The sequence below is a fragment of the Nelusetta ayraudi genome, unplaced genomic scaffold (assembly GCF_046127955.1).
Source record: "Nelusetta ayraudi isolate G7.1 ecotype Tasmania unplaced genomic scaffold, CSIRO-AGI_Nayr_v1 ptg000048l, whole genome shotgun sequence".
In the NCBI taxonomy this organism is placed as follows: domain Eukaryota; kingdom Metazoa; phylum Chordata; class Actinopteri; order Tetraodontiformes; family Monacanthidae; genus Nelusetta; species Nelusetta ayraudi.
In genome coordinates this window covers 13,538,237-13,552,463 of record NW_027466098.1, presented here as the reverse complement: position 1 = coordinate 13,552,463, position 14,227 = coordinate 13,538,237, and the positions used below count along the sequence as shown (strand labels likewise).

Below are 14,227 nucleotides of genomic sequence, written 5' to 3'. Positions count from 1 at the left end.
ACTTAACAATATGGATCCAGGGGTCCCCACCTCCCCTTCACTTCACTCCTCTCCACTGTACTCCCCCTTACGCCCCCTGTCATGGTATTGACTGTGGTGGCGACAGTCAACTGTACCTCTGCACGCCTTTTTTTTTTTTTTATGGGGGCGTTATTGACTCGGCAAAGACTTTTTTTGTTTTTGTTTCAGGTCCTGGCTTCTTTTCTTCCCCCTCCCGTTTTTAGTTCTGTATTTTTTTGCGAAAGGCAGAGTGTGACTTGACGTGTTTTCAAAAACATCTTTGAGCGGTTAGCATAATGGTCTCAGAGGGACCTTAGACAAAGATGGTGAATGCTAATTTCAGCTGCACTCCACCAGATTTATGTCTGAGTGAACTAATTTTACACTAGAGGTAGCAGACATCAAAGTCTGTCCCTATTGTCGGCAGGCAGACGCCCACCAAGAGTTCCATTTCGGAACATCTGCGCTGTTCTTCCTTTTTGTAACGTTACATTAAGTGCTTTTTTTTTTCACTCAACGGTCAATGCAGTGTATCTGCCAATTTTTAGTGTCATTGGTTGTGTAACAGTGGGACTTCACACCGCCAGAGCCGGGCCAAAGGTGCTGTATCTTCAGAGATTCTATGCCCCCCTCCCTCCATTAGCCAGTGTTTCTAGTTCAGATTATGTTGACAGAATTTTCACACACAGCGTTTTACCTGATGCATGGACGTTTTGGAATGACTTGGATTTGCATTTCTACAGGGGTAACGCGCTTCTCAGGGATTTCAATTTGCACACGATCCTTTTGGTGGCCGTTTCGATGTGTTCAAATTGTTTCGGAGGTAGCGGGAGAATTTGCAGTGATACGCAGGTGTTGTCGCACATTAGTGCTCCCACAGATATGTTGTTGTCTGAGTCTCCGACCTCAATTTCAGGGAAATAAGTGTTCAATAAACAATCCCGTCTTATTGGGCAATGCTTTTATTCCGCCCACGTTTACATGATTGTGGAAATAACAGGGATCTACGCTGCCTTTAACCTCTGCTTTAGGCTAACTCCCTTTACAAGGGCATTTGTGTAGTCATTTTTATCAGGGTTTTTGGTCCACACCTATGACTTACGAAAGGTGACATAAATTGTAATAAGCTGTCACTCAAGACCGGCTACACGGCACTACTTTCTGTTCACTCTCCATTAACTCTTACGTTTCAGCTGTTTGGAACATAATCGAAGCATCATTTTGGTTTAGAGCCCATTTGACCACAAAGCTCGAAAGGAGGTAAAATTAACAAGGTGATCATCTTTTACCATGTATTAATACAGTAAGGTGACTCCAAATGAAAAAACAACAACATTTAGATCTGGAGATACAGTAAATTGATGTACGCGTGATTGAATGTACGTTATCGCCAAGTAATTTCTCCCAACTTAATTAACAGAAGGCTGCCGTGCTCTAGAATTATGTACTTCAGCTAGGGTGTAATAGCCCGGAGAGGAGACACCATTGCGCCTGTTTATCTGCCATCAGAAATTTGTATTGCCTACAGATGCTTGCTCTGGCGTCTTTGAGAAAATACACACTTTTTTTTTTTTTAGTATACCGAAAGCTTAATTACAGTCCCTGTTGTCATTGCTGCTTGTCGGAGCGTGATGGAATTGATAAATAGAGATGGAGAGTGCAGGTCGGAAACAAGTGAGGATTATGTGGATGCAAGTTAATAATTCACCCAGTGTATATAAAAAAATGTGGACTTGATCATGGGTTTCTTCAGGGGCTGTAATTAGGACATTAAAGCAGCGGCGTGTGGTTGAGACAGCCTATTCACACCTCGGGCTTATGAAGCACCTGTTTTATGAACTTGGGAGCATAACGACCTTGGCGCTTTGTCTGAGAAATGTATCTAGAATATTGATAAAGGGTGGTAAAGGGTGGGCTTCCCACCCAAGACAGCAGCCTCCTGGGAAATCTTGGTGCCACTCTGATTTAGAATATAGATTTATTTTTATGTCACAACTAATACTACTTTGTCTTTTGCATGCAAGACTCGTTTCTCATTTGAATCATCACCGATGAAATATATTAATATCACACAGCCGGTTAATATTTGGAGCGAGGGTGATAATTACGCCTCAGCCAGTCGGGGTGGTTCTGAACAGACGGACGGATCACGTCTCCCCCCAACTTGCGACACAAACGTCGACAACAATGGCTGTCAAGCCTCATTATCTGCGTCTCTCAGCAGAAACGAGGTGGCAATTGTACAGGCGACAACCTTTTAATGTGAAAACAACGTGGCAAAGTCTCATTGATTGGTTGGAGTGGTTGCATCAGAATCTGTACAAACAAATCTTTGCACGTTATGCAAGACTTTTTTTTTTGCATAAGCTCTTTTGGATTACTAGCACTTAGGAGGGCGGTGCCCTGAGTATTCCTCAGTAACCCTAACCCACCAGCAGCTTGGTATGCCCCGCCCCTTCCTCTTTATTTCCATCCTTTGCTGCATTGGTCATGGGTAAAAAGATGCAAACTCAATCTTATAAAAAAATCTTATATAAAAATCTTATAAAAAAAGTAAGATAAGGATCAAACAGATCAAAAGCGTCCACGTAAATGTTTCACCAAAACTTTGTTGTCTTAGTCGCTGCAATCTAAAGAGGCGGATTGTGCCAACGTCTGGGTTCTCCTTGGCTTCGTGAAGCTCCTCGGTCGAAAGGTGTGCAGGGGTTTCAATTCCCTGTTAAAATCCAGTGAGTGAGGAGGGCAGAAAACATTTCAGCTCCTCCACAGCAGCGTCGGCATCAACAGCGGTGGCAGCAGCGAGCGTGAGAGAGTGAGAGAGAGAGAGTGCGAGAGAGAGAGAGAGATGTCGAGAGGAGGGGTATGCATGCATGTGTGTGTGCTCGTGCAGCGTGTGTGTGTGTGTGTGTGTGTGTGTGTGTGTGTGTGTGTGTGTGTGTGAGAGAGAGAGCCGGAGTGAGAGCGAGTTCCTATGCACCGTGCTGAGCGTAGCTGAGCCGTAGCTGTCGCGTGGCAGGCTGTGTGCTCCCGCTCGTGGTTCCCGCGCGCCCTGGCGAGGCAGAGCTTCACAGAGGGGAGAGATGCTGCCTCACTTGGAGCTCCGGCGTAGCTGAGAGAGAGAGAGAGAGAAAGAGGGAGGAGAAAGGGGGAAAAAACAAGAAAGAAGCAAAACAAACCCCCAGCAGCCACCCGGCCAGGGCATCGCAGAAGCACAGCATGGTAGGACCGGAGACCCGCGGCTGACACCAGCGTGACTGACGATGACAGCAGCCCACGCGCGGTGGGTTACCATGCGCCACAGCCGCGCCGCCGCTGCCGTGACGGAAGGGAGCTTCACAGCCATGTGAGAGTGACTCGGTTCGCCGGCAACTCTTGGACATGTTTCCCAGGGCGAAGTCTGGATCTCTTCCTGCGTTTGAACTCGTTTTTTTTCTCGTGGTGCTCTCCGGCTGTTCCCAGCTCACCTGTCAGGCGAGGACCAAAGGCAGATGGAACAAGGGGGGTAAGTGACGGATGAGCGTGATGGATGTTTGGAGTGTGACCGGAGATGTTTTGAACTTCAAGTTTTTTTTTTTTCCAAATGTCACCAAAGCGAAGCTGTGACAGGTCAGTGGGGTCTGTCATTTTTTTTTTTTTTTAATAATGCTGGACTTGTTTTCGTGAAGAAAAGGTGATGGAGGTTCAGCGATATTGCTTTGAAAGTCTTGACTCAATCAATGAGGTGTTTTCCCTCTGATATAATTTACGGCACTTTGGTATTTTGAGGTTTGTTCAAGAGAAATTGACTCACTTAACTTTTTTGTGCCAGTTGACGCCTGCTCCAAAAAACAAAATTGACAATTATAGACAAAGTTTATCCCTTAATAGCCGTGCTTCAGGGGGGTCGTGGCGCTGGAATACCTAAACGCACGCCCATGTCTGCTGAGTGGGTTGGATGAGATCAGGATCATTCGTGCATCCTGCCAATGTTTGCTCGCCGGGACGTGCCACCAATGTCTCCGAAGCGTGATATTTGGTTTAAAGACTCAGATCACCAGTCTTGAGGAGTAGGTGTTAATAATTCATCTCAGCCCCTCCGTGGGAGCGGTCTTCTCGCCTCTCTTGTAGCATTTAATCCCCTTTGTCGGATTAAAGGAGCCTCTAATCTAAGCGCCAGCGCTCAGTGAGAGGGCTGAGAAATGCTCCTCGCAGCCTGTCGGCATTGTTTAGCACTTGAGGTTCACGCTCGGCAGGATGTGTGTCTCTTCAAAGAGCCAGTTTCACCAACTTGATCTATTTAATGATTCCTCGCGTTGTGCCTTTGCTCTTGTTCTGTCTCAGCGTTTCTGCCTTTACATCTCTTCAGATGGTTCTCCTCCACACTCTCCATGTATGAGTCCAACGGCGCTTTCACCGAAGCGCATAGCCGCCCCAAAGTTTGAGGCCCGCGTTGCCTCTTAAACTGGCTAGATGATCGTTGAGTCTTCATCGATTTAAAAGATGTTTGAGGACATAGACTTGAGGACAGTTTCAGTTTCTGACTTTATAACCACGCAATCTGCTGAGTTCTTCTATCAGAGCAATCTACACAGAGGACTCCTGCACAACTCGAGGCTTCACGCTTGAAGTAATTACTCCACTGTTGCAAAAGCTGCCAGATACTTGTGTGATGAAACAGGACTTCTGAGGAGAAATAAATACAAAGGCTTGAAAGCAGGGACAGTCAACACACTGAAGTGTCTGAGTGAAGATGCTCTTCACTCTGATCTTTCTCACTGGCCGTTGAGGCACTCCCATCTTGGATGGCTCAATATGAAATCATACATATCAGGTATCTTTGATTATAGTCGGAGAGTGGTTGACACTGTGTTGAGGAGGAAAATAATCTGTCTGACTCCTCACACTTTAAGGGTGTTAAAGCTGAGGATTTGGCTCCACTCTCCCGGTCGGTGCTGGGGGCTAATTGGACTCAGAAGCAGGCTTTGGCCAGCTTTGCTTTTATAAACTGGTTCAGACTGTTTTCAGGTTGTTGAAATTATAGTTTGGCTTTTGGTAGATTTGGCAGATGATAGATGGGAGTTAGTGAATTGACAGAGAGAGAGAGAGAGAGACTGGACATCGTTTTTTAATCGGATTAGACATTTCAAAAACAGCTTTGAGGCCAAATTATGTCACCTCAAATAATGTGCTCGGTGTTAAATGGGGGAGGGCGGGGTTGATGTCTTTGCTACATATATGGATGTGTAATTAGTGAAACTGGGGCGAAAAGCAGCTGTTAAAATCCCAGCCATCACTCGAGCTACGGATGCGCAGTGACCTTTTCCCATATCTGTGCTGAGTAGGAAAAAATAATGTGTCATCAGAATTTTATGACACATTCTCAAGTCTATTGTTGCCTCACGTTGGATATGATCTGTGCCCGGTTGAACAATTTATTTGGAGTTCTGTCAGAATCTGAATGTTGTCCCAAATCGTACCCTGTTAGAATACATTTTGGCAACTGCAGTTTAGTATGCAAGTTTCCTTCTTTCGGACATACAAACCCTGTAGTGACAAGCATCCCAGATTTTAGGCAATTTTAGATTATAGTAATGTCACAGTAAGCATTGGTCCTGAGTTTTACCGACAATTCAGTTTTATGTCAACCAGATTTATAGAAAAGTAGATATGAAATAAAAAGCCATACATAAAAACAACACTCTCGGGAGATAAGCAGTGTGTTGCACAGTGCTGCATCACCTCAGGGACATTCTGTGCAGCTAGCATCATTTGGCAGCGGAGAATCAGGGCACATTATGTTAGTGCACAGTCTTAACAGGCTACAGGAGCGCACACCGTTGGAAAGACCAACTTAACTAGATTAGAGTTAGAATTGCGTGACACACAGCCAGCCGTGCGCAGCCTGTGCAGCGTGTGCTGACTCTGCGCGGGTATTCAGTGGATTAAAACCAGGTACTCCAGCTGCGTTAAGGTGACTGTTGCAGCAGAATGTCATCTGTTACCCTTCTATCTCCGGAAAATTGAATATTCGCTCTAGAGGTCTCGCGACGGCGAAACAACCCGTGCATGATGTCTGCAGTCGTCCAAAAAGTCCTGCGCTTTCCCCACATTCCCAAACCACCCTGCAGGGAGAGCCCGCGTCGGTAATATCACAACCACAGGCTTCCGAAATTAAATTGAGTTGGGCGGCAACGCAGAAATCCAAGTGGATGTATGGTGATTCAGCCACACACCAGAAATGGTAATGCGGAGACAGTACCACGTGGATGGAAGCCCGGCCGTGTTTGTGCAGAACTGCGATGACAAACGACTCGTGGCACGAGCCCAGGTTCAAAAATGGGGTCATTTTTCGTAATATTCCCAACAACTGACTCACTAAACAGGGACCTGCTGAGGCAGTCGGCGGAAGAGTAATGGTAAAGAGATGTGACCAACACCTATTACAGAAATACCACTCACACACCCCACAGCCGTGTGTATCTGACCTTCTGCGACGGCAGCGAGAAGGTATCAGATTTATAGAGTGGGCGAGGAGAGCGGGAATTAATATTACCACTCCCTATTCACACAGGAATTATGTAGCCTACTACAGATCAACAGCACAAATTGCTTACTTCATCACTGTGTCTGCACACAGTCCATTACCCTGCAATTAGTAAGTGCTACTCAGGGCTGCTCAGACCGCGGATTAAGCAGCAATCGACAGTGGACTTGGAATGGTCCTCAATAACATTAACATTCAAAAACAAGTTTGAGGTACGGCGAGCACGGATGGCTTATGTAATGTGTTTTTCATTTAGGCGCGTTTGTTGAGTTTTATTATTTAAAAGCTGGCTTAAAATACGAGCAAAAACATCATTATGGAAGTGTTCCCTGAGAGATGAGGGAAGCAACTCCAAAACAAACCAACCCAAAAACTAATGAACAACAGATCTGCCAAGTAAATCAGATGATAAAAGCAAAGGTACGAATGAAAATTGCGTCATATTGGCTTTGTTAATTACTGATCCACACATTGCAATTGCTCTGCCACAGCAAATAGCCATTTTGTCTTTTGCGCTTTTGCGCGCCAAGTTGATTTTGACGAAACTAAGCCTAAGTTGGGGTCGCACTGCGTGACACCCCCGCAACCCAACATGTGGATCAGATTGAGTGACGGATACCGTCCCGTAGGGTGACGGACGCCGTCTGCAGGAAGCTCTGCTGTCCGACTGTGGTCAAGTCAGCTGCCTTTCCCTTTTCAAATGAGCCGTACCCGGATTCGTACCTTTTTGTGAACGCACAAAACCAGCGGAGCCTTAGTGAATGCAGGCGCTTTACCAGAATGTGGAGACAGATGGTGCTTTTAGGATGCAGCCACAAAATGTGAGTTGAATGGAACTGGACTATTGAAAAGCACAATTTGAATGATTATATATGTCCACTTCCAGTCACATGACTCGGCGTGCTCTCCCCATCAGAGGTGGTTGCTTTCTTTTTCACTGCACGACTCTGAAGGAAGAGTGAATGTCAGTGTGAAGAGTACGCTGCTCTTCAGTCCACTGGAGCTTGCGCGGAAAAAATGTGGACAGGTGATGAATGGATGGCTTTGGGTTTGGGTCAGACCTTGCAGTCACTCCAGCTTGTTACGGCACACGGTTGTTCCACCTCAATGCCGAGCAACGCGCGCCGTCATTCTCCTCTGTCCAACGAGCCTTCGCCACAATAGTCAACCATAACAAAGCTTTCCTTAAGTGCCACTCTCGCACCGACTGGTGTGCCCGCTGAACGCAGCTTCAGATGAGGCAAGGGGAGTGATGCCAGTGACCAAAAGCGATGAGATGCTGGGAAAAGACACGGGCGGTTAAAGTGTTTTTCAGTTTCTGAAATGCTAAATATTCATGCCTCGGCGCAAATCCCCCATATGCGCGTTACTCTATCATGTTTTTAGCCGATCGGTGCTCTTGCAGATTCTTCTTAGATGAGCTGTTTGTTTTTGCTGCACGAGGCGATGGGTTTGATGTAGAGCTTGTTTTTTACATATTACCATAAGTACTGACTAATCACCATTTTCTGTTGACATGAAAAACAGAGGTCTCCAGGAGTTTATTTTTTTTTGGCCCGCTAATATTCACTTATGACTTAAGTTCTTATTAGAGGACATGGTTTCCTACCCCCCAGTACACCACCATGCAAAGTGCCCTGGAAGTTGGAGAAAGGCAGCGCTGGCTGCAGGGATAAAAACATTATACAAACCAAATGGGAGTGGAATTAGGCAACAGCCTGACAGAAAAAATTAAATCATTGTCATTACTTTTAATTAATATGTTGTGACATGTGTCTCGAGGCAGTGAGACAGCCAGTGATGGCTGTCGTGGCATAAGGGAAAATCCTACTGCCTCACAATGCGATTCATGTAGTTCCACTGCTAAAAACAATGTTTTTTTTTCTCCCTGCCCATGTATGCTAATGCAGATATGAAGTGAAGAGAGGGGGGGGAGAGTCAATTCTGCCGAACACTTGATGAGACAAAATGTTTACAAGGCTGCCAGCAAGTGCATTTATAATGAAGAAAACCTTGCTCGCTCATAATTACTCAGTCATCATGACAAATGTTTTGAGAGGAAAAGCCTGCTGTTCTAGATTCAGACCAGCTAGATTATTGTGTCTCACCGCAAATTGAGAAAAAACAGCTTTGCAAATTTAATTAACCTAATTTTGTGCAAGAACGTCTCAGAACTAAAATGTAACGTGCGCAAGATTAAACCAAAAAAATACAGATTTGACGTAATGAAGTTAAAGATACAAAACACTCAAAACATAAACATTCATCTTCAAATGAGGGTGTTTTTGTTCAGGAGGTACAATTTTAACCAAATTGACTAAATTCATTTTTTTGTGCAACTCCATCTCATTAAAGAAGCCTTTAAATTATTTAATTAAAGAAACTGCTTAAGTGCCATTATTTGATATTGCTCTTCCCCATCCGGAGCGGCTTATACCTCAGCCTGCCTGCCATGCAGTTGCTGCCTAATTGTGACACTTCGGGCCACACATGCTGATTTGTAACTGCGGTGGGAAATTGCGCTTTACAATCACATTGCTTTATGGGGGAAATTTAGACTGTAAATATGACAACTTAGCGTGACGGATGGGAGCGGGTAGGTTTTACTACCGCGGACCTTTCACCCCGTCATTTCCTGACTCGGCTATGACCAAGTCAAAGAGCGTCCGCCTGATCACATGAGAGGATGATCCGCACATTATACTGTATGCATGGGTGCCTTTCTGCACTCGGTCCTCTTTGCTTCTCTGGCTCTCATTCGTTCACTAGAGATGATGTTCATGCGGCGAGTGTAATGCTAGGATGCAGGATTTGCTATTTAAATGTTTAATTTCAAAGGGGGGGTGGGGGCGAGGAGGGACCGGGGCGATCTTCTGCCAAAATTAATGTTTGGAGAATGCATTCAAATTACAAGCAACCAAACTTAGATGGCGTCCCGTCCTCGGTCCAGTTGTACTCGCCTATTGTTGCCGCGCAGACGAAGACGTCGTGTCAAAAAAATAGGAATTCACAAAGCGAGTCTTGAGGCGAAAAGTCTATCCTGCTCGGCTTTTTATTCTTTTCATCTGCGACTTCCCTCTCACTCCAACTCACTTCCTTTCCATATACCTCCTTACCTCTCTTTGCTCTCTGCAATAAAACTTTAAAGAGATAAGAAGCTTTTTTCTATTTCAGGGTCACCATTAGCCTGAATAATGCATTGACAAGAGAGGAGCAGTTTGAGTTCTACGGAGGATAGAAGCACAACCTTCAATTAAATTATACATCATTATCACAGCTGGCAAGCCTGGTGCGACGGTACCCTCTCCATCCTCCTCTAAATGTTCCATGTTACTGTCTTGTCCAATATTCTGTCTGTGTTCCTGCAGCCCCTCCGAGCTCGACTCAGATGTGGCTACTTTTGCAGCGGGTGGCTTGCTTTTAAAAAACAAAACAAAAAAGAAGTTTGGAAGTCTAACAGTGAAATGGCAGAAAGAAACAAAATGTCGCTTTTCTTACTTCCTGTCACTCGTAGACAGGGTCCTCACACAGAACAGTCTGTGACTGCAGATTGAGCGTGGATCCACTAATGTAGCCTCATCCGAACCCCAAAGCCTCGGTCAGAAATCCAGCATACAAATTCTAATCATCATTTGCGGCAATCAAAAGTGCAAAGCGTGATCATACTTTCAGTTTTGCAAATGCAAACGGCTCTCATGTGAGTTTGCTACATCAGAAGAAAAAAAAAAAAAAAAGATTTCCATCCCTAAATTCTGTTTAAATTAGTTTTGCTGTTTATTTTTATGTGATGCCTTTGGCCATGTGCTGCTCCGAGTGGACATGAAAACAGGGTCATGGAAAAACAGCTGATGCCGACCCTGGAACTGTTGCTGAAGGCAGTCGCCCTCATGACTGTTTATTTTGTTTCCCATTTTCTCCAATTAAGGCAAAAACGATTCCCCGCACACAGACTTTAATGGAGGAAATTCATGGCTAAGTGGCTTCATGAAATGTGCACTGAATACTTTCAAATCCGTTATCGACAGTAGACTGTGCCATTTTTGAAAAGGAACTGTGTTAATATTTTTCCCCCTCACAAAGTGGTCTGCATATCTACCACTGTCCAAAAAAAGACATTATAGAACAGAAGTGACGTGATAAATACTTGGAGAAGAACTAAACGCCGAGGTTATGAAGGATATTCTCAAGTGTGTTATTACCTGCCCTATATTAGTGCTGCATTATTAACATTGTCCTTAGCCCACTACTTAATTAACCCCAAAGACCTTAATTTACTGACGAATAATGCATAACAATGGATTAACTTCCTGTTCTCATTACTAAGATTGATTGATTAAAATCACTGCCGGTCTTATCGGTCATGTTTAAATATGACCATATTATCAGCCATTGGCCATTACTGGGCAACCGCCGCAGCAGCCGTTCTCAGACTTCCCAGGTCTCCCTCAGAAAGAGCGAGTGTGAAAGTTAAGGCGGAAAACGCCAAATGTAGTGAGGGGTGGTTTAAGGTCACGCAGAGGTCAGTGACCGCAATTAAAATGCCATTTCAGTCCAATAGTTTAAAAAGTTGCACGGTAACTAATAGCACTGAGCTAGCTTGGCTTCTAATATAAGAGATCCAGTGTTTTTTGTTGCTGCAGTTTTTTAGATCTCTTTCAAAACTGTCCGGTGAGAGTTTTTTTCAGCGTTGCAGTGCCTGTTGATTTGCGAATACTAGAAGAGAAATATCAACAAATCACCTCTTGTCAGGACTTGGCTGTACATCTCGAGAATGACACTCCTCATACACGCAACAAATCTACCAAAGGACAAACTGTCAATCACCGTGCGTATATATTTGTGTTCCTACGCGTCCATTCAACCATTCAGGCGCAGGTCGCTCACCTTTGCTTGAAAGTTTTCATCGCCGTCGACAATGCGCTGAGATCTTGGAGTAACGCATAACTCCGGGGACGACCCGAGGAACGACACGCAAGTCTTCACGACGCCGAGGCTGCTTCCAGTGTTCAATGACTGGTAAAACTGTGGCGTCTCTCTCAAGGTGACCCCACTTGCGGTGAGATGATCAGCCGAGAGCTAGATGGGAAAGCGGAGGTAATCCTTTCTTCCTCCTTCCCAACGCGGCCCACGCCAGCGCGCGCAGCTCAGTCACCGAAGCCCAAGGCATGTAATTACACTTTTATTGGCTTTGGAGAGACTGCATCATTCATTTGAAGAATAATCCAACTTGTTCACCGGAGCCGGAGTGCAGATCGATCATACCTGCACGGAGGCCTCCTGCATCCGACGCCCGGGTCAAATAGACTTTTACCAATCCATCTTTGACGCCTTGTTGATGGTGTTAAGGTCGTTTCGGCGGGAGCGCGATCCGGAATTCATCCCTCCGTCGCCAACCCCCCCCCCCCCCCCCCCCCCCCCCCGCCTCCCGCTCTTGGCTGTTTTCGCGAGTTAAAGAGCAAGGCCGGGCGAGTGTGACAGCGGCGAGCGTGCGAGTGTCTGGGTCCACTGCCAGCCGGCCTTGACACCATTAGCTCCGGTGACACATTAAGGCTCTTTTTGCCTTGTAATTTGTTTTGTCTGTCAATTTGATGGATGTCTTGTTTGCCGGCACTTCCTCACACATTGGAAAATGGTGGCTCGAGGACATTGTTAAAGGAACTTCAAAAAGGAAGGCAGGAGGCATTTGTTTTCTACAAAGAGGGGGATTTTTTTTTTTTTTTTTTTTTTTTTTTTTTTTTTTTTTTGTGTGTGTGTGTTGCTGGGCACGTGCGACAATGTCTTGACTCCGTGCCACGCCAGAACGCTGGATAATTAAATGTGAAAAGCTCATTGTGGGGAGAAAGGAAGGGCAGGTCCAGGGGATTTAGCCAGCGAGAAATGGCCGATTTCAATGGTTTATGGGAAACGCATGAAGACGCTGTAGGGGAGGAGAGCTGCCTGCCCCCACCTCTCCACCCCCACCCCCACCCCGCTACATTAATTTCAATCCCTAGCCTAGCCGCCGCTAATTCCATCGCAAATTCCGTTCGCACTCTTGACCTCGTCGCCGAGACTGAGCTGCAACGGTGATAAAGATGTAACCGCTGTTCGGGGGCGCTCGTAAAAAAAAACCTGTGGAGGTGCCTTAAGCCCCCTCCGCCCTCCCCCTACAACCCCCCCTCAGGTGACAGTCTGGGGAAGGGAGGGCGAAGGGCCAGGCTGCGGAGAGAGGTTCGCCTCCAGCTGGGCAGCGGTAGGAGCCCCCCCCCCCCGCCCCCCCGGACCGCTCGGCTGCCGAAACACTGCAGCTGGACGGCCGGCAGAGCTAATGAAGCGGCTCGCCGTTATCGACGCGTAATGCTCGGGAAAGTGTGTCAAGGAAGAGTTCCGTCCTCCGAAGGTTGATCCGCTTCGCCACTTTCACACACGGCATTACGGAGAGACCGTAACAGTAAAAAGCCAAAACAGGAAGTGATTTTTTTTTTTCTTTGCAACACTTCCACACCTGTCGTGTTGTGACGGCCACCCGTCGTCGAGAGCCTGCTTTGTGTTTTCCCCTGTGTGTGTGTGTGCTATGTGAATCCCAGCAGGTATGGCAGTGGGCGGGGTTTAACGTGATTGCAGAGCACCTGGCTAGTCTCCATAAGACCATGAAGCCTCTTTCTCCAGCAACTCGCGGACCTCCTCCTCCACATGCTTTAGTTAGCATGTGTCATTTTGGCTCAGGCCCACTCGTTTTGAGTTCACTCTCTTCAGCATTGACGTACACTCATTAACATTTGCAGCCAACAGCAGACATGTTACACACCCCATTGTGCTATTTTTGTTGTTTACTCAAATAAATCACTATTATTTGTTAATCATATCCGCGTGTCCCCTCTTGTCACAGCTTTTTGAGAGCCGAGTCGTGACAGCGTCCTTTGATTAATTTGAACTGTGTCACAACTTGTAGCGTGAGCACCATTCATTTCTGTGGTCGCAAGGCTTTCGTTAGCGTTACGGCGACTTTAATTATCATCGGAGGAAAATAACAAACGTGAAAGAGCGTTCTTGGATTAAGGCATCGCCGCGTGAGCCGCTGTTTATTGTCTTCACCTTCCTCGGAATAAGGTCGTATTCAGATTAAGCAATAACAGCGCCGCCCTGGTTTACGGCTTCTGCGCGCAGCGAGTCTCGTGCCTCCGCTTATCGTTTCCTCATGTCCTCGTCTTCCACTGTTTGGCTCGTGAAGGACAGCCGGGGCTGTCACTGGAATGAGATGTAGGACTGCCTAAAGAAGTAATTTAGGACCTTGCGAAATTTAAAAGAGACAAAGATGGATGGACTTATTTTTTTTCAGAAAAATACCATAAGCAAATTACTCTTCTATTCTGTTTACCTCTGCTTCTCTGGGTAGCCACGTAGCACCGGCCTATGATGCGACTATACTTGAAGTACAGTAGTTTCATTAATTTGCATCATACCACTTTTTGGAAACGCAGCAGTTTTTTGTTTTTTTTGATTTTAAAAGCAAATTCTCAGACGCATTTTATGCAAACAAACTGAATGACGATGAGCTGGAATATTCTTGCTGGCTAATATTGTCCTATTTGGAGGATGGACCCTAATCTTGAGCTCATTTTGCTGATTGCCTGACTAGATAATCATTTGTTAGCTCAGAGGTAAGCCCGTATGGGTTTAGCTTTATGGGTTTATGCTAGTTTTTGCTCCTGACACTGTCGTTAT

The 14,227-nt window shown here is 45.8% G+C and overlaps 1 protein-coding gene across 6 annotated transcripts in view; it reads left to right on the top strand.

Moving 5' to 3' along the window:
- robo2 (roundabout, axon guidance receptor, homolog 2 (Drosophila)) overlaps window positions 1-14,227 on the top strand; it is a 282,559-nt gene that overhangs the window by 28,544 nt on the left and 239,788 nt on the right. Inside the window, exon 1 of one of the 6 annotated variants that reach the window (XM_076036457.1) lies at window positions 2,986-3,502. The exons of the other annotated variants lie outside the window; for them this stretch is intronic. Within the exon in view, the coding sequence (XP_075892572.1) occupies window positions 3,379-3,502 (124 nt within the window). The 5' untranslated portion in view covers window positions 2,986-3,378. Of the gene's footprint in view, window positions 1-2,985; window positions 3,503-14,227 lie in introns of those variants that run through there. 6 annotated transcript variants of the gene reach the window in all.